Source organism: Erithacus rubecula (genome assembly GCF_903797595.1).
Source record: "Erithacus rubecula genome assembly, chromosome: 15".
In the NCBI taxonomy this organism is placed as follows: Eukaryota; Metazoa; Chordata; class Aves; order Passeriformes; family Muscicapidae; genus Erithacus; species Erithacus rubecula.
Window position 1 is genome coordinate 16,539,787 of NC_136667.1, and position 21,003 is coordinate 16,560,789.

Sequence of the window (21,003 nt, forward strand, 5' to 3'; positions counted from 1 at the left end):
CTTTATGTTTCTCTGTGCCTTAATTTTTAAGCTCTCTAGTCTGCAAAAACTGAGACAATTCCATGTCTAATTTCTCTATACTTTAAGTTTTGTTTATTTTTTAGCTGCACGTGCCATTTCTGTTTAGTGTACAGCTTTTGTTTTGCTACGCAAAATATTTATTTTCTTAATTCTTGTCCTTAACTACTTGTGTTAATCCACTGCATTTAATTTCAACATCTAAAACTGCACCCCAAGTTTGGTGCCCAATGCCCTGATTCCTCCAACCCAAACACTGGCAGCTAAGTTCCAATTTAGACATAGACTATTCTCAGAGACACACTTGAAACATTTTTTTTTTAATTTTAAAGACTGCACTCTTTTGCAGGGACAGCTGAGATGAGCTAGCTTGAAATAACAGACATACCAACCAACAGGAGGATAAAAATACAATATACAGAACAATTTTGTAACTTTTATACTGGCTGCTGGAGCCATTATTCCAGCATCACACAGGGACACACTCAAGGCTGCAACACCTTCACACGTGGGAGTGAGAGGGAATTTTTCTCAGGTTTGCTTTGGTGTAAGTGATCCCTTAGGTATTAAGCAACTTGGTACTTTTATGTTAGAATCTCTGAAAGCTGTGAGGGCTCACATCTTTCTGTAAGGTCGTGGTGGAGGCTCGTGCCCCCCAGAATCTCACAGGTGTGGCCACAAGGAACAGGCTTTCAGAAAATACACATCAATTCCCTGCACCCAAGGGCACCCCCAGGGCCAAAATGCACCTGCAGCCAAGGGAACAACAACTATCCCACTTATTTGGAAAAAATTAGCAACTGGCAGGAGGACTGTGTGACTTCAGGTGCAGTGAGTGGCTCTGATGACAAACAGCCCATCACATAAAGTGTCCTCACCACCCACTCAGTTACTTTCTGCCACTTACAAATGATGGAGCCACCTGGCTACTCTCACATCATTCCCTTGTCCTTCCTCTTGTGATGGTGACAAATTCCTCTTCCCATCCCCTGGTGTTGGTATTTCTGTCACGTCTGTGGCATTGAGACGAGGAGCTGGCAGTGCATAATATCCCATTGTGTCCTGTGCTGCTTGTATAAAACATCCTGATCTTCCCATATTGGAACAGCATGGAAGGTGTGGGAATCTGAGGGATTGCATTTGGATTTTGTTTGCTTTCCTGGTGAAAGATGGTGTCTGCCGTAACCAAACTGTGGTTTGGCAAAAGTGAAAAATGGGCTGTCTGAAAATAATCAATACTGAAACTGCTTCAGGGCACTCCTGAAGTAAGTATTTATTGAAGTCTGTAATAGCTGAGGAAAAAACCAACAAAGTTATGGCGGAAAAGTTCTTCCTTTGAGTTAAGAACTACTTGAAGCAGAGGTTTAACTCTTTGCTTGCCTTGCTCTGCCTTCCACAGACACAATGCCTTGGTGCTGTGTGCCTGCACTGCTTAATTGAACACCAAATCCTAATTCCCAGACTGGAATCCCAGCTTAGATTCTTCTTTCTCAAACCTTCCTCAAACCTCAAGCATTGAAACAGACTGATAAAGCAGCAATTCCTTTGTGATAAACTGCTTTTCCACTCATCTGCAAGGTCAGTGGTCCAGCTTTTCTCATACTTTTTACCATGACAAAGATCAGATGTCCAAACTCAGTGTGAGTAGAGGAGAAAAGCTGACTTGAAGAATAACTGCTACAAATGCTTTAAGTGTATTTATCCCTGCAAGAGAGGAGGGGAGAAATCCTGTTTGCACTGCAGCAGTGCCTGGGGCTCATTAACAAAGGGGATTAATGAAGATGTCCTCACCACTGCACTGCAGGGGAATCAGCAGGCAGAGATGCATTCTCACCTGATCCCAACATCTGTTTTATTGCATTTCCTGATACACTGGAGAAGAAACCTGCAGCCCATCCCAAAGACTCCTTTTCCCTCCTTTCCCCTCCTTTCCCCTGGAATTCTGTCATTCTGTGTGTATCCACTGTCACATAAACCCCAGGAGGAAGAAATGCCCAGTCTGGCACCCAGCCTGCTGTGATTCAGCAGGGGTGAACCTGATTACTGGGGGTTAATTAACGACCCACATCTGTAAAGCTCAACGTTTATTAACGACTTGCTTTCTTCGGGGGAGAGATTAATTGATGTTCGCCCTTAGAAGACACATGAAGGAAATTTGTCCCTGAAAGAAAGCAGGCAGGAATGAAGCTTCCAAACCCGAGCTGTGCAGGGGAAGGGATTGGAAGTGACTGCCAGGAAATGTCACTGCTCTCGGTATCAACTGCAGTGACACAGTTTAAGTGACAATGAAATCTCCTGTAGCATTTCCAGTGTCATTTTCCCGAGCAGGGACTCGTGCTGCTGGCTGGACTCTGTGCTTTATCTCGCTTTTCTGGAGGTTTTTCTGGTTCTCTACCCCTGGGTGTGCCTTTCTGATGGGGCCAGTCCAGCTCCCAGCTGCTCCAGACACAAAACCATTGACACAACAGCCCTCTCTGGACCCTTCACTTCAGCTAATTGTTATTAATTCATGTGGGATTGTGTGTAATGTGTCATTGCATCACTGGAATTATTCAGGGGAAAGAATGATGAGTGGTTTGTGGCCCAGTGAATAGCAAATACTGCTATTCTTATCCCAGACTTAGGCTTGGGCTTTGTCTTAGTGACAAGCCCATTCGATGACAATAAAGGAAAGGGAATTGGAGAAAATGGCCAAGGAGAGAATCTTTGTTTTCTGTCCCTCGTTCCAGTCTCCCTGGAATGTGAGGAGTAGCAGAGAACAAAGAGAAAGCACTCAAAGCATTTGAACAGAGTGATAAAGCAGCAATGTCTTTGTGATAAACTGCTTTTCTGCTCATCTGCAAGGTCAGTGGTCCAGCTTTTCTCATACTTTTTACCATGATAAAGATCAGATGTCCAAAAGAACCAGCAATTTGATGGGTCTGTGCTCAGTTTGACCAAGTAAATTTAGGAGCTACTTGTATTAGCAGATAATCAACAACAATTGTGGAACCTGTTCAAGAAAACAACTCAATACTCCCCTCTGTGTTTCAGCCAGGAAAGGAGCTCACCCACACATTTCCCCGGAGACTTGTCCAGGAATTTGGAAATGGAACTAGCAGGAGAAGTGCTGCTGGTTCTGGTTTTGCTCTAGTTTATCTTCTAGAATAAACCAAGAGTCACCCAAAGCAGAGGAGGAAACAAACAACTGTTTTGTCCCCAGATGATGCAGCAGGTCCCCACCTCACTGTCTCCAAACCTCTCATGTCAGTGGCCAGAACTGGAGAGTAAGTGCCCACTGGTTATCTGAAGTACTGTGCACATAAGATTTTGCTTCCTCCCATACTGTCCCTGACCTTAAGAGCCTCAAAATGCAGAGCCACGCTGCTTTAGCTTTCAGTCTGTTGACAAATTTAATCATCAAGGTACAGATTGGCTTTTGGGTACACAGAATGAGATTACAGTGGAGAAAACAGTTTGGAACATTCAAATGAAAGTTCAGTTTGATAAGGGCTCTACAGCCCCGAGCTGCCTCAGCTCAGATTCCCTCCTGCACTGGGATTGCTCAGGAATCTCAGATTATGGTTTTACAGCCAGGAGACTCTGGTATTACAGATGGACATGATCTAATTTCAAGTGGGAAGACTGTGGAAAAAGAAATTGCAGGACTGGGCTCCTGACATACACGGTTTCACATGAAAAAACAGAAATAGGATAAGAAAAATATATACCACAACACCCACCCCCCAAGTTAAAACCAAACATCAGGAAGCAGTGGGAAGGTTTCCCTTTTTACACCCAAGGTGGTCAGCAGGGTTACTCCACAGGAGCAGACAGGGGCACATCACAGCCCATGAGCCTTTTCCAGCTAAGCAGCATTTACAAACAGAGCAAAACCTCCTCCACAGGCATGATTCAGGCTGCTGAGCAGAGATCCCAACTACCTGCTGGCAGGAAATGGGGGCAGCAAATCTCCAGCATCCCAGAAGGGACCCACTCGCTGCAAGGCAGACAAATGAGGCACACAGGGAGAAATAACAACAAAAAGAGAATGGGGAAACTCACAGCAATGAGCTGGTAGGAGTTGTTCATCATGGCTATGAGCATGTTCAGCAGCACAACCAGGGAGATGACGTTGTAGGTCCCAAACATCGTGGCCCCAACAAATTCTGTGAACTCGTGTCTGGCTTTGACGTTGGTGACATAGAGATTCAGCAGCCCAAAGACAGACCAGAAGAGTGACTGGAGGGTCTCAAAAAGTCTGCAAGGAAAGACAGGCTTTTAGCTGATGCTGGGGGGTGGAAAATGATCTGCAGGTAGGGAACACACAGATATTGGGAGACAGCACAGAGCAGGCATTTGTCCCTCCCTGGGGACAGCCTGTGCTCAGCCACAGTGCCCCACCAATCAATGCATGTCCCATCAACAGCATGTCTGTCTGTCTGTCTGTCCAAGAGCCCAGTCCACATCCAGTGAGCATAACTGCCCTGAGGAACCCAAGGCTCCCTTTCCCACCCTGCACACATGCAAAGAACAGCCACAATATATTCCATTTAATTAAAACTGCCATGCTGGATGCTGCTGCTATCTATAAACTCTCCTGTTTAATCAGTGCCTGCATCATTAACATGTCTGCAGGATAAATGCTCAGGGAGCCCATCCCCATGTACAGCAGCTAAACAGTGCACAACAACAGGGCAGCACGAGGTGGGAGATGGCAGAAATCACAGCCAGCTGCACCTTGTGCTCTAACACAGGCTGAGAGCTTGCAATTGCTCCAGCTGCTGTGGCCCTGTTTGCACTATACCTGCCCAAAAAACCCTGCTATGTTTGGAATACATCTGCCCAAAAATTCTGCTTTGCTTGCAGTGCACCTGTCTAAAATGCTTTCTGTGTTCAGTGCACCTGCCCAAAACTCTGCTCTGTTTGTAATGCACCTGCCCGAAATTTTGCTGATTGCAGTGCACCTGTCCAGAACTCTGCTTTATTTGGAATACACCTGCTCAAAACTCTGCTCTGTGTGCAGTGCACCTGCCCAAAACTCTGTTATGTTTGGAATACACCTGCCCAAAACTCTGCTCTGTTTGCAGTACACCTGTCCAGAACTCTGCTTTATTTGGAATACACCTGCCCAAAACTCTGCCCTGTGTGCAGTGCACCTGCCCAAAGCTCTGGTGCAGCAGCTCCCACCCACCACGGGCAGAGTCCCTGGCAGAGCCCTGAAAACACAGCTCAGCAATGACTCAGATGAAAGAGAGTCATCACATTAATTCAGTTCAAGAGTTTCTCTTCTTTTGAAGGCTTCCTTCCATAGATGAACTGGGCCTGACCCCACTGAGCTGATGAGATCATCCCAGGTCTCTCTTGGCTTCAGCCACAGACAAGTGACCTTTCACAGGCACGTCAGATATTTAATCAGCAATCTAAATAATTGCTCTATTTGGGCATCTTCGTTTTGGCTTTCCAAAATACGGCATTTATATCATCCAAAAATGACATTTATATGCCTGTTTAAGAGTTTCCATTTTGGCCTGAGGTCAGCAGATGTTTTCAAATGCAACTACTAGACAAACCAATATGAATAATTCAGATGCCTTACTTGACATACCAGAAATCTGTTCTCCCATCATCTCCAGGCATTTGTTCCCATGTATCTCCAGGCCTTAGATGAGGATTTAGTTTATACTTTGTGGATATATCTTATGTTATTCACTGGCCAAAATCATAACGATGTCTTAAAGCAAAAAACCTTTCTCCCAAAGCTCAGGCTGTTAGGCTTATTAAATAACCAAGGGAGTAAAATGAGGATTAACCAAAGAATGCCAGGCATTTCTTTACTAGAAGTGATGGAGTTCTAGCTGTCTTTTAAAATATTTATATTAATTTTACAACTAACAGTGGAAATACTGCTTGGGCTGAGACAGAAGATCTCATCATTAAACTGGAATCAGCTCTAGATTCTGTTCTGGATGCACAATATTACCCAGGTGTGCAATTTTGGCCCAGCCTCAGGCCAACACATTCACATGTGGGCAGGTAGAGCCCTGACAAAGACACTGAGTGGTTCTTGCAGCTCTGCACAGTAGTGAGGCTCAGGTGCTGTGTTTTTATCACAAGACAGGTCCACAGATTCTTTTCACAGCCCATGCTTCAGGGGGGCTCACACTACTTTGGAGAAGCAGATATAAAAAGATAAAATTTTGGAAATTGTGACTGAGAGGCTCCCATGTCCTGCTGGATGTATTTTGAATCCTAATCAAACAGAGGAATCCTCAAAGCTCCACCACTCTCCATGGTGGCTTAGGAGAACAAGTGCCCTTCTGCCACAGGAACCTGCACCCAGGGGGATAGCAGAGCAGGAAAGGAGGTGTGACTTCCTCCACCTTTCCTCCTCTTCCTCACTCTCATCTCCCTCCTTCAGCTGCCAGCATAACAGCTATAAACATATTTTCCAATCATCTGCCTAAGCAGCAGGCACTCTGCTTTCTGAGGGATGGCAAGGCCAAAGCAGAAAACCTTAAATTATTCATGACTTCCCCTCGTTGCTGTCACAAAGGAATATTACTTTTCCATGATGTGTGTGTGCAATGCAGAAAATTTCCTCGCCAAGAAAATGTTAAAGCCACCCTTTGAGAGTAATAGGAAATTATGTGCCAGTAAATAGGTGCCACACTTGACACAAGCTGCACACACACAGGGAGCATCCTCTCTGCTCCCCTTGCAGAATCAGAGCTCATTGTGTGAGCCCAGGGATGCTGGTGGGAATCAAAGTGCACTGATTCAAAGCTCTGCAGATTCATTCCTCCATAAGGAATGAACCATGAGCAAAGTCAGGGTACCCAGCTCTGGCTGGACTGGCTCCAGTTTGCTTCCCCCCCAATCCAATATCTGGATCTGCAGCTGCTCCTTCCCCAGCCACTGTCCCATGCTGTGCATCTGCTCCCCAGCCAAATGTCAGCTTGTGCTGGGGGTGTTAATAACAACCATTTAAACTTTTAAGAACACATTAAATAAATTTCTTACGCGAGCCTCAAACAAAAAGTACCTGCAGAGTGTTCTGTCCCCTGCCAGGAGACCTCACTCCTAATGGATCCCCTCCAACTGTGATTTTGTTTTACACAAACCTCTGCCACAAAGGCTGAGCCCCCTCAATTTCCTTTCTGTGCTACATTCCCTTGGCAGGGGGTTTGAATGAATGTTAGGGTGGCAGAAATTGTGGTTTGTATTTAAGCTGATCTACACTTTCTGCTAAGTGCTTCTTGTATAATTTTTAGCTCCCAAGACATTACACCCTCTTACAGACTTCAGGATAGTTAGTTTGTTGCTTTGGAGGGTTTTTTTTGCTTTTTTTCCTGCTGGCTTAATGCTCTTTTTCTTCTGCTGTTGCTTTCTCCACATACCTGACACAATGAAATCTGTAAAAAAATCATTTTGCAGTGGTGGCAGACCCAAACCAGAAAGCAGAACTGAACACATCTGTTCACCACAGCTCCAGAGAAAGGCAGATTTCGTACTGGATTTTTTAGGCTTGTCCCTTCCTGAGGTAGAATTTACCCCTTAAATTCTGTACTTGCCAAACTTTCCTCCCTCTGGCTGCTGCATCAACATGGACACAGATCAAGGAATAGTGTTTGTTATTTAATTCCTTTGCAAGGGCAGCACAACACATTTCTGGGGATTGTGAGGCAACTGAAACAGAAAAAAAGAGTCTGAAATCTCTTAATTCCGTTTCTCATTAGCACAGTGCAGGTCCACGCACTTCCCCCAGACAGAGATGGGCTTCAGGAGAAAATTAAAAAAGCCTGTGGTGTTTGTGCTGTACAGTGGGAAACGGCACATGTCTGGTCTACCAGGTCATGCTGCTCTTGAAGGATGGGCTCTATCCCATGAAAATTCCAAATTTCTTTTAGGAGAGAGCCCACAGGACAATGCTGGAATATCTCCTCTCCCATCCAAGCCACGTGGCCTCAGCCATCATCTGTTTTTGATAACGGTGCAAACACATCCCAAATCCTTTCTTAACCCTGAGCCTTCAGCTGACAGAGGGTGGAGAATTATTGGGCATCATGACAAGTTTTATTTAATTTAGCATAAAGTGGTGGACAACAGTTTTGTTTTGCTTGTTTTCAGGGCGTGGGCCTTTTTCTAGACCGTGCTTTATTTATTTCTCCTGCCATTGTGAGTTAAGTACTGTGCAAGCAGCAAGAACAATCGGGTGGGGGCTGATTATTATAATTATTTCTACTATTAGTAATTAAAACAAATACATCAGCAAGACAATTCATGTCATTTTTCAGCATGTGCTCTCCCTTTCAGCTCTGCCAGCTGTCCTCACAGCAATTTCCATGCCAGCATCTCAGTAAAGTAACAGCATTCCCAGCAAAAAAAGGTTCTGCTGGGATTTTAGGCTGGAAGGAAATCAGAGAAGCCTGCAACATCATGCATCCATAAAAATAGTCTAGGTGAGATTATTGCTGTGTCACATTATTTATTAATACCTGTTTTTAATAGGTTTATCCCTTATTTTCTTCATTTTATTGAGGTTCCCCTCCTTTCTTCAGTAATTAGTCAATACAATACTGTAGCAAAAGGACACTTCCTTTCTCAAATATACTAAAATTGTGCATTATAATAAGATTTAAGTTGCAGGGTCATGTAGGGAAAATCCTTGGTCCAGAACTAAAAGGTCTCCCTAAGCAAGAGTTTGTGGCAGCAGAGCTCAGCAGAATGTTCGCCCCACTTAACTCCCACCTTAACCACCTCACCTGGTGTTTGCAAGTGAATAAATAAAGGCTCTGTGAATAAATAAAGCAGCCTCAGGAGCAGAAAGGAGAGGATGTCTTACGTGGAGAAGGCATTGTTCTGTTTCTCACATCGGATCCCCTTGCAGTTGTTGGGTTCCTCCGAGGCACTGGTCTCATAATAAAAATAAAGCTGGTTCAGTCCATTGGCAAAAGCCAGAAGCACCAGGCAGTAGATAAAAAGGAACTTGAGGATGTCTAGCAGCATGCGTCCCAGAGAAATCTGCAGGGGCCCCAGGTGTGAGTTGGCTGTAAACAGGGAGATGAGGCGCAGGGAGCTGAGGATGTTGGATATTGCAAAGAGAGCTTCTGCAATCAGGGTCGGGTGCCACATCTCCCACTCCTCCCTCGGCCGAGATCCATTGTACTGCAGGGAGCAAAGGGGTAAAAGGCAGTTTGTTTAATGACTGTTGCTGCGAGGCTAGGAAGAGGGGAAAGAATACAGAAACATGGCTTTTTCTAAGCAGTAAGGAGTGATTTATTAAGAAGCTGTGGCATATTTATAAGGAATATCACAAAAACAAAGTAGAAAAGGCTCGTTGGTCAAAGAAGGCGAAACCTCTTTGAAAACATGCTTTGTGCAAAATAGACACAGAGCTCAGTGGTTAACACCAGGTGTCAATCTGTGCTTTCTTTCTTTTTTCCCTTGTTTTGTCTCTGAGAAAGATCCTCAGCCTGGGAAAGATCCAAGCTGGAGCTGAGAAAAGTCAACAGCCTGGGAAAAAAACAGATTAGGTTTCTCCATGAGCCTTCAGCAGTGTCCACAAATGACTGAGGAAACTCTTAGCCTGGAGAAAAGAGACTCAGGGGTGATTTTATCACTCTCTAAATTCCCTGAAAGGTGGCTGTGCTCAGGTGGGGTTGGTCTCTTTCTCCAGGCAGCACTGACAGAACCAGGGGACACAGTCTCAAGCCGCACCAAGGGAAAATTAGGCTGGATATGAGGAAGAAGTTTTTTTATTGAAAGAATGATAAAGTACTGGAATGATCTGCCCAGGGAGGTGGTGGAATCACCATCCCTGGATGTGGCACTCAGCGCCATGATCTTAGGGCATGGGTTGGATTCCATGATCTTGAAGGTCTCTTCCAACCCAGAGATTCTGTGAATTCTGTGAACTCCAAGGGTCACACCCACTGATTCCAGCCCTTCACAGGTAAATCCTAATCAGGTGGCACAAGAAAGACTTTTAACCCCTTACACCTCAGCTGCTGTCACAGTCAGGATTCAGGACTGAATCTGAATAGAGCAGAAATGGTTTAATGATGTTTTTTTATTAATTCTGCCCACTACATTATGACCCCCCTGATGGTGAGAGATGTGGGACCACGTTTTCATTAGGCTTTGGGTATGTTTGAGGCTGTTCTTAGCCTAAACTGAAAAATTATAAATTTTAAAAATTAGTTTTACTTTTGAGGTCACAGTCTGCGTGCTCCTTATGTCCATGAGTTAATACACAAACTCCTTCTCTTTCAACATTTAAAGGGGTTCAGATTTTAGCAGGTTCTAGATGTAAATTTCAAATTACTTTTGTTCTTTTTCCCTCCTAAATATGACTGCATATTATAAACACTGCACATTCCAGGAACAACAGGAGGGAGGGAGAAGGAAGGGAAGAAGAAAAGCAGTGAATTCTTGAATGCTTCCCTTCCCATGTAATCTCAAAAAAAAAAAAAAAAAAGAGCCAGCAGCCCAGAACCAAAAGGCTTTCTTCATATTAATTTTCCTATTAGTTAATTTGCTATGGCAATTTTAGGAGAGTTGCTAAAGCAGAGGTCTTAATTACAGCTGAAACACTGGGTACATTTGAGTGCATCAATTACAACATTAACTGGGTTTGTAATGTAACTGTAAAAGCAGAAGCATTTTCTGAGCAAAGTGCAGCCAGATGCAAGCAGGTAACACAAAAGAGCTAGTTCTGTAAAATGCTCTGGGTTCTGTAAAATGTAACTGCTCTGGCACAGAGAATGGAGTCAAAGACATTTAACATCAAGGAATAATTGTCCTTTTAACACTCGTCTCTGCTCATTTAGCATGCATAAAAAGGCAAAACTGCACTGAGAATAACACAACTAACACTGTTTAGGGCTCCAAAAATAATTCTGGTACCTTTGAAGAGGAAATGGCACCAGTATCACACTGACAGATGAGATTACAGAGCCTTTCTATTTAAATCTGAAGGCCCAATACACAAGCTCCCAATTTTTTTCAAGGGCTCAGCAAAAAAGCAGGTTGATATTTCCAACTACCCCTCTGTATGAAGGAGATGAGACATGATACAGAGGCATTTCAGCATGACCTCGGATTGCTTCTGACATTTCCAAACTGTTCTTTATTACATGAACATCATGGCCTGAGCCTGTTAGCTTGATTTGAAGATGGATCTTAAAATGCCTACAGACAGGCAGAGAGGTTAACTTTTGGTGGATTTCCAGCAGTGGGGGTGGGTGGGTGAGATTGGGAAGCCTGGGCAGCAGATTTGCACAGTTATTCCCAATTCTCTTCTGCAGGCTGGCTGGACACAGCAGCCCAGGGCTCTCTGCTAAAGTTTAGCACAAATTGCACATAAAAGTATAGGGAAAACTCTTCTGTGTCCCACACCTCTTTTTAAAGCAATATTTATGTTGTTAAGGTCATATTTTGGTCCTTTATTAACTGATGGTGTCTCAAATAGAATTTTCAGAGCAGGTAACAGAGAAACAGCAGAGTTATCACATGAAGCTGTGTGTCTGGGAAGGCTGGAGTAGTTTGGTTTGGTGTCTCTTCAAATGATGAAGCACAGCAGAGATGTGCACAGAATAGTACAAATAAATTACACCATGCTGTCACATTTACCCTTCCTCATTACATGATAATTCAATGCAGCAAATGAAAACTGATTAAGAAAGTATTTCTACCCTATAATTAGCCTGAAGATTCCATTGGTGTCAGACAACATTAGAGCCAGGTCTTGGAACAAGTCGAATCAAATGAAAAAAAAAAAAAGTCTTCACATAGAAACAAGGATGGAAAACATTTAGTGTCAGTATGCAATTTATTTTTTCTGATATTTGGCAGAAAGTTAAATGTCCATGTAATCTTTTGAAGTTCTAAGAAGTGTCAGAATATGGTATATTGGCATATATCCCAGCCTGTTCCAGCTCAGGGCTGTTCCATAAATAACAAATCATGTTGCAAAATGTTTTCAAGCCATTATCAACCTTACAAACCCTCAGATTTCGGAGCACCTGACTGACACAGGGCAGAGGGAGCTTGTGTGACCACATGTTGCAGAACTGCAAGCACAGAAGGTTTATGCACCTCTGGAATTGTCTGGCACTGGCTCTCACCAGGAGCTGACCTGAGATCAGATCCATGCCTCCTTTGGGGCTGGCCCACGGGGTTTTTGGTTAACCTGCACCTTTCTGTGGCTCTTGCAGGAGCACAAACAGAGCTGTGCCTCCTCTGGACCTGTGCTTTGGCTGGGAGTTTAAATCCCAGTGTGTGACTGCACAAACCCATGCATGCAGCTCCTCTGGCAATTTGTGTGTGAGAAAAAAACAGGTTGTTAACATTTTAAGATTAGTCCGTGCATTTTACCATCTCCAGGTGGGTTTGGTTTTTTTTGGGTTTTTTTTTTTTTTGTGTTGCTTGTGGTTTAAAGACCAACCTTTCAAGTCTGTAATTTCCTCCCTGGTTGTGAATGTTGGGAGAATAAAAGACATAATCTGTTCCTGCTTTGATGCTGTTACAGAGCTGCCTCTTCAGGGAGCAGCAACCAGCTTAAAAGCTTTTCCCTTTGAAAATCTGACTCACCAGGACTGCAGCCTCCAGGATTTAACAAAGGCCCCATAGCAGGGCTGTTTGCATTTTGGAGTCAATGGGCTTGGTGAAATTTTCTCCTCTTTCCCCCTCTGCCTGCTGGGCAGGACTAAACAGGGCTGCTCTGGGGAAGTGTTTGTCCTGGTTTTTGGGAGCTGGGCTGCCAGAAGCAGAGACCTTGCAAAACTGGGAAGAGCAGGAGTGGCCAAGGAGCAGATCCTTGATTTACACCTGAGTAATTCCACTGACTGCAGTGAAGCTGCTGATTCATAGCAAGGGAAGAAATAGGCCAAGCACAAAGCTCCAGCTGAAGCCAAAGAGAGCTGTTGCATAAGGAATTTTACAGGATGCCTTTTGTGTCTTGCCTTTGAAAAAGGGAGACAGAAGGAAAGTGCTTCAGGCCATCCCCTGGCTTCAAACCCTGTGCATATGCTAATTTGGAGCATCAGAAGTTTATAAATGTGGAAGGTGCTTTTGAGGATGAGCTCTGATGAGCTCTCACCACAAATGGAACATGACAGGGGAGAACCTACAGGGTGTTAAAGCCCCAACTCGCTCCTTTGTCATTTCCCTGCCCACAGGTTACATATTGAGGAGTAAATTGACCCCTTTATATCAGATTATCAGATAAAACCCTCCTAATAACACTCTTGCTCTTCACATAGACCTGTCACAAACTTCTGATTTCTAATCTCCAGATCTGTAGGACTAGAGATTATAAAGCCTGGCTCTAAAAGTTTTGAGGTTATTCTATTCTAAAGGTTTTTCCTTTACCATTTCATTTAAAAAACATGTTTTCCCTATGCATTGTTGAAGGAGGTCCAGTGCCAGTACAGAAAACAAAATGCTTTGGCAACTGAGTAGCTACAAAAGGCACAGGAAAGTGGAAAAATTTCTCCCCAGTGCCCAAACAATCTACTTAATTTTTAATCAAAGATTCAGAATGAGCAGGATGTTCATTCTCCAAACAAAATAATAAGCTTTCCAGGTGAATTTTCAAAATTGGACTGCTTGAAAAGCTGCTATTTTCTTTGCTATGTGATTTTCATTTGAACAGTTTGTACCCTGTGTACTACAGCTCTCACCAGCACATTACAAATTCCCTCTCCCAAGTTACTGTACCTTGACATAGGCAACAATTTTAAGGGAGATGGTTGCAAGGTAGAGAGAGTTCATTGCAAAATCCATCAGATTCCACCAGTCATGAACGTACTCATTGAATCCACCATCCCACATTTCCTTGATTTCTCCCCAGATGAAACCTGTGGAAAGAAAGGGAGTTCATTTCCATGACAAGGCATTATTTGCCATTAAAGCTCTGTGTTTATATGTATGATGTAACACCAGACAATTGGAAATTAACAGCTAGGAAAAAAATGCCTCATCCCTCCTGCCTTCTAAAAGTACAATGCTGCTGATTATGAGACATTTTACAAGTCTGTGGGTAATGCAGTCTGGAGAGAGCTGAAAAAGACCTTGGTTTCTACCCAGGGCTCCAGATATGCACATGAGGAGACTGCCTGAAACACATGTTATTTATAACCAGTACGAGTGAATTGGCTCAGCTGAAATTTGCTCTACGTGAACAAACTCTTCAAGCAGCTGTATTTGGTATGGTTTCTGACAGACTGTCTGCTCTCACAGACACCCTGAGCAATCCATTGCTCTGCTGGGCAGCACTGATCTTCCCTGACTTTTCTCCAGCAGCACCAGAACCAGCTCCTGCACGCCAGCACAGCTCCTCCCTGACCTGGAAATATCACACCAAAGGAGGAGGAAGCAGATCCATTCCCTGTGCTCAGCCACTGTATTGATGCCCCTTGCTGTACAAAAAGCCCACAGGGATTATTTGTGAGGAAAGGTGAGGCTCAGCATGAAGCAGGGCACTGCAGCCTGGCAGTGACTCACCTCGTGTCAGATATGGCTGTGGGGCTGGTGAGGTGTTTGTTCCCATCATGTCAACTCTGAAATGCCTTCTGGTGATCCTTTTTGGCACTTGCTAATGCTCACTATACCTCCTTGCAGCTGAAAGGGTGAAGGGCAGCCTCTGAAATTCATCATCAGACTGCTAAACCAGCCTGACACAGCTCTGATTATAAGGAACTTCTGTGTCTTTTCTTGTAGAACTGTTTAAGTATTTTTGAAAGCCTAAGTCTCATCAAAAAGCAAATGACAGCTCCCTCATGCCCTAGATGCTTCTGAAAATGTCTTTAGAGCCCCAGGTATTTTGAATTACCCACTTGACATTATCCTCCAGTGAAAACCAGAAATGGGTGAAGAGGAAACAAAACAAAACAAAACACCAAAACAAAATACACCTCCAGGTGCATTACCAATACAATTCCCCAAACTGCTGCCCCTGCCTGACCACAGGATATTGCAGTGGTCACTGAGGTGCTGCTTGCAGCTCAGCTTTAAGGACCTGGAGGTCCAATCTGAAGAGCAGACAAAGTTGCAATGAACTGCTGCACGCCCCCAAATATCAATCTGAGCTGCTCAGCTGCCAGCCAGCAGGTCAGTGGCCACACAAACATAATGTCAGGGCCAGCCAGGTAATCCTATTACAGCTGCCTCCACGTCTTTGCATGCACACAAAGCCATAAAACAAAATAAATCAATGGAGAGGAGCCTGTTGAAGAACTCATGCACTGTATTTATAGTGAGTTATGGTTGCTGGTTACTATAGCTACAGCAATGCTGTGTGTGCCTGCTCCCTCTCCTTCTATAGTGGAAAATATTTCGTAAGTAATAACCTTTAATCTGGTGAAACTGTTCTAATTTCTCTATTTAATAAACAGTCATATAATATCTCTGTTTGTCTGAAACAAAGGAATCAAGAACAGACAGCTGTAAGAGGTGATTTTGAAAGGCTTTTTTAAAATGGATTATCCTTCTTTCATCTGCAAATCAATTTTACTGAAATGCCTAGCATTTCCCTCAATTTTAACCATGAATTTAAAGATAAAGTGAAGATATCACCTAAACTCAGAAAAGACATTTAACCTCCTGAGCTTACTCTGAAGTTTCTACCAACACCTGCATAAATCAGCTTCATCAGATAATGAGGCTGGTGGTGGAGCTGTGCAAGGAGCACAGTGCCCTGGGTCATCATCCAAAGTGATTTGTGAGCTTGTTTGCAACTCTCACTTTCCTTCCTCGTTTTCCATCAGCAGCTTTGGGCACAGGCACAGCTGGGTTGGTTCAGCACAGAGCCAGCCTGACCCAGAGGCACCACAGAAACAAGGAGCAGTGTCCTGGTGTCACCAGGGAAAGCAGGAGAGCAGGAAGGTGTGGAAACCACTGCCCACGAGCAGAGTGACATCCCCAGCTGCCAGGGGATGGTGGCACAGCAAGGGACACAGAGCTGGACCAGAGGAGGGGTCAGGATGCTGATGGTGCTCACAGGTTTCCAGTGCTGCTCAGTTTGGAAGGGTAAATAGTGCTCTCTCATTAAAAATACATCCATCTGGCTTCTCTGCTCTTCTCCCACCTCCTCCCAGCTCACTGCCTCACCTGAGCATCCTGCCCTCAGCACACACACCCCTCCTCCTCTCCCCAGCTGAGCCAGACTGGGATAGGAGCCTCACACTGTCATTCCAGACAATCAACACTCCTGCTGATATCAGAGCACTTGCTGCTGATGTGGTCAATGATTATCAGCTGAGAGTGAGGCTTATCTTCCCTCTCCTGCATTCCTGCAGCTAATCTGGGAGGAATAAGGCAGGTTGGTGCTGCTGCCTGCAGAGGCAGGCTCTGGGCCCTGCCTGTCCCTGTGCCAGCAGCAGCAGTGGCACCGTGGGTGACCCAGGAGCTCATCCCAGCCCGGGGGAAGCAGGGAGGGAGCCACATCTGCCACGGGCTGCTGGGGTCATGTCTGTAGGCACATCAGATGGCACAGAACAGCAGAGCAGCCCTGGGCAGCAGGAGCTGCTGTTCCAGAAGGAGCCCAGCTGTTTGTGCAGCTCCTGGAGCTGCCTGCCAAACCTCTTCACATGCTGGGCTCCGGGATGAGTCCGCACACAGCTGCCATGGGTGTGAGTCAGGCTCTGCAACTCAGCATTCCTGGGTGTGTGATTTATGGGATTTACCTAGAACCCGGGGTGGGTCAGGTGTGGGATGTATCTAGAACCCAGGACAGGATCAGGTGTGGGATTTAACTAGAACCCAGGATAGATCAGGTGTGGGTTTTACCTAGAATCTAGGGCAGGATTGTAGGATTTGGTGTGGGGTTTACCTAGAACCCAGGTCAGGATTGGTGTATGGGAATGTACCTAGAATCTAGTGCAGGACTTGGTGTGAGATTTACCTAGAATCCAGAGTAGGATTTCAGGATTGGATGTGGGATTTAGCTAAAACCCAGGACAGGATGGGGTGTGGGATTTACCAGGAACCAGGGCAGGATCAGTTGTGGGATTTTCCTGGAACCCAGGGCAGGATGAGGTGTGGGATTTACCTAGAACCCAGGGCAGGATTGCAGGACTGGGGTGTGGGATTCACCTAGAACTCAGGGCAGAATTTGGTGTGGGATTTACCAAGGAGCCCAGGGCAGAATTTGGTGTGGGATTTACCAAGGAGCCCAGGGCAGGATGAGGTGTGGGATTTACCAAGGAGCCCAGGGCAGGATGAGGTGTGGGATTTACCAAGGAGCCCAGGGCAGGATGAGGTGTGGGATTTACCTAGAACCCAGGGCAGGATCATCCACTCCACGATGGTGGGAGGTGGCCCCTGCATGTGCAGGTCTGTCCTGACGATGTGCTGCGACGCCAGCAGGAGCATGAACAGGAAGGTCAGGTAAGATCCAGTGTGGCAGATAAACTTGATAAATGGCTTTTTAATGAACAGTCCCAGCCTGCTCTTGGGTGCAATCAGGTATGCCACGGAGAGCACGGGGAAAAGCAGTCCAATGGTGACACAGGTCAGCAGTTTCACTGCCCAGTGTTTCCTCCTCCAGCCTGGGAAGCCGTCGTACCAAAGCGTCGCTAGCAGCTGCTGGCAGTTTGGCTGAGCAACAAACTGGGGAGGAAAAAAAGAAAGAAAGATTATTCCTGACTGGTTCTCCACGTGCACTCCCCCTCACTTATGTGTTAGAGCCCACACAGACCTTCAGATTACGTTTGGGGCTGGCTATGGGCTGGAAAAGCATGTTTTGGAGATAAAGGGGGGAAAAGGAGGAAGTTTCACTCTTCTTTTTCTATGTAGGATTTAAGATTCCTTCTTGTGGAAGAAATTTTTTTTTTTTCCTACTGGCAGCATCCTTATGTGGATCAGCCACTCACCACACACTCAGCCTCGTGCAAAAGCAGCACCAGGAGAATTACTACGAGCTGCTTCTCTCCCCATGTGTTGGAGCACATTCCTTTTCAGAATGTCTCAGGTTTCAACCACACCAACAAGTCACTGTCAGCATCTTGAAAAAAAAAAAAGTGACTAAAAGATGAGGCAGGAGGGAAAAGGTGCAAAGCTCTGAGAGTGTGTGTGAGAGGGAGAATGTCTCCCAGAGGGTGTGGGGTGTTGCTGTGTGTGTGTGTGTGTGTGTGTGGGCTGGGCTGGCATGAGACAGCAAGCAGCAGTGAGGTATGGCCAGGTGACATCTGGTGACAAGCAGGACAGCACATCTGGAACCCTGCCTTGCTGTTGAGGTGTAAAACACAAGGGGTTAAGCAGAGGCCAGAAGGAGTCTTTGATCACAGAGGTGGAAGCCACGTTTGACTGATCACTTTCACTCTGTAAAAAATAGCATTTTGGGATTTGGTGCATCTCAGCCAGGCCACACCACTCAAGCTCAGGGTGCAGTTCCTTCAGGCTGCTCCCAAATCAAACCCTTGGGACTTCAAACCAAGCCATGATATTCCTGCTCAGTGCCAGACTTCATGTCCCTGATCACACCTGCACAGCTCCATGGCTTTCAAGGCTTTCCAGACCCAGAGATGTTGCAAGACCAAGACAACTCTGTTTTTCTCCAAAAATCTTTAGCTCACACCCAAATCTTTTAAATATTCATTCACCACAAAAACTGCCTGATATTGGGAGGACTTCTAAGCACAACTCTCAGAGTGCTCTAAACAATCAAAGCACTGTCACTGCTGTGTTCAAAATTACTAAACCTAGGTCCAGCAAAAGGACAAATTAGTTGCGCATTCTGATGAAGTCATTCACTTCTCCAAGTATTTTTAGATTTTGGTAATATATTTTATATGTCTTAGCAGGCTGTTTATATCAGAATCAGACCATTTTTGGACTGGGTAGTTCAAATGTGTGGAATGACCCAAACAAGCACTGAAAATAAGCTCTCCAAGGGAACTATCTGGCTTTTATGAAGCTGGATGTTGATGTGTTATTACAACAATAAGCTTCTGATGACTTCTGCATTGGCACATAATTGATGCCACTGCTCCAGAGGGAAATAGTATCAGCAGAGTGTGTGATTTGGAATCAACCAGCACATGCAGGCAGCTGAAAATGGACAGCAGCTCATGGGGTGATGGTCTCCAGATAAAGCCAAGATCTGTTGTTTGTAGTGATGAGAAAATATTATTGTAAAATTCCATATATGGGGACAGTGATAATAAAATCTCAGAATCCCAGAATGGTTTGGGTTGGGAAGGACCTTAAAGGTCATCTCAATCCCACCCCCTGCCATGGGCAGGGACACTTCCACCATCCCAGGCTCTCCAAGCCCATCCAACCTGGCCTTGGACACTTCAGGGGCAGCCACAGCTTCTCTGGGCAGGTAAGAGAAACAATTCTACAGAAAATGGGAAACCCCCAAGCATTGATTGGTGTTTGGCTGTGTTTTAACTCTGATTTCAGAAGGGTCAGCTCTGTTCTCTCAAGATCCTCATCAGGAGTTGTTACTGGATGTGTTCTGCACTGACTCACAGGGCAAGAGATGCTGCTGCTTCTCTGAGATGAGGCACAACTTCTTTCTTTTTTTTTTTTAATTTTTTTTTGAGGGAGAAAATGTTATAAACACATTTTCTCTTTATCACACATGATAGAAAGCTCTGAGGGGAGAATAAAACTGTTTTTCCCCTGAGTCAAAGTCAAAGTCATTTGAGAAATCAAATGACTATATGTTCCTCTGGTTGCTGTGCAACTTGCAAGCATCTTAAAAGTGCCTCTTCTCTGCCTAATAGCTCATTTCTAAAATCTGCTTTCTCAGTTGTATCTGATGTTAGTTCTTCAAATGGAGACAAATTCACACATCATGAAAGAGCAGCTTTAAAGAGCAGATTGGCAAAAGGGAATGGAAATGGAAAAAGCCATTAAATTTTCCAATCAAGCTGGTCCCAACCTCAATGAAAATTGCCCAAGGGAAATTTAAGCACACCACACAAAGAGACTCCCTAATGTCATAAACCACCAAATGCTGTGTTTATTAAAGGTAAGGCCAAGCACTTACCAAAGCAGACTTTTACTAACTTGTATTAGTCCAACTTATTAATCACAGATTTTAAATCAGTAAACACTGATGCTTTTATCTCCAGTAGTGCAGTTGGATGAAAAACAAAATTTCCATTGTGCAGAAACATTGGAATTCTGAATTATAATGAAGAAGCAAACCAAACCACTGGTGTCCTGCCTAAAGAACTTATTGTTTTTTGGTGAGTTTGCTTCTAATTTGCTGTTAACTAAACTAAAGCCCCAAATTCCTTGACCGGATTAAATCATTGAATGCTCAATGATTAAAGATTGTCTAAGAGTCATAGTGCTAAACAAATGCACACAAAATACAAAAATACATTCTTTTAGGTGTGAAGTACTCTGATAATATTGTGGAACTTTTGTTATCCTCCATAATTTCAAATTTCTCCATGAAGTTAACAGAATTTCTACTTTGCAAACAGCAGACCAGAGAACTGGAAAAGCACCTTGACATCTTCAACATTACTTATACCAAGGCTTTTCCTGAGTGAAGGTTAATTTTCCACGTAAGTAACCCCAAATGTGTTTTTTCACATTTTTGCAGAGCCTTTCACATGCCACAGACTGAAATAGTGCCTGTGTATATCACAGCCTTTTATCATTTCACATGAATGTGCCGTGTGTGACAGGAGCTGGCATCAGTGAAAGTTCCTACACAACAAAAAGCAGGAAAAAACCCTGCATTTTGTCCCAGTTCTGTGGATGGTCCAGAGTCAGAGGCAGATGCACTGCACCAGAAGCTCTGCTAAGAGAACATACGACCATCAAACACTATTTCTCCAACACTTGACAAGTATTTTACCCAAGGGCTGCTGCATTCCAGGAGGCTCCAGTCTCTACCACAAACAGCAACACCAGACATCACCCCACAGACAGGATGGAGAATGTTCTGACAGCTGCATTAGTGAAAAGAAATGTCACCAAGAGGTGGCTTTTATGCTCAGCTCAGTGAATGCAGGAACTAAACATCTGATGCTGTGC

The 21,003-nt window shown here is 44.6% G+C and overlaps 1 protein-coding gene across 1 annotated transcript in view; it reads right to left on the bottom strand.

Moving 5' to 3' along the window:
- The window catches only part of TRPC5 (transient receptor potential cation channel subfamily C member 5), a 90,176-nt gene that overhangs the window by 15,206 nt on the left and 53,967 nt on the right, over positions 1-21,003 (bottom strand). Inside the window, exons 4-7 of the mRNA XM_079318758.1 lie at positions 17,274-17,610; positions 13,720-13,859; positions 8,843-9,165; positions 4,063-4,258 (exon numbers count right to left, since the gene is read on the bottom strand). Of these exons, the coding sequence (XP_079174884.1) occupies positions 4,063-4,258; positions 8,843-9,165; positions 13,720-13,859; positions 17,274-17,610 (996 nt within the window). The remainder of the gene's footprint in view (positions 1-4,062; positions 4,259-8,842; positions 9,166-13,719; positions 13,860-17,273; positions 17,611-21,003) is intronic.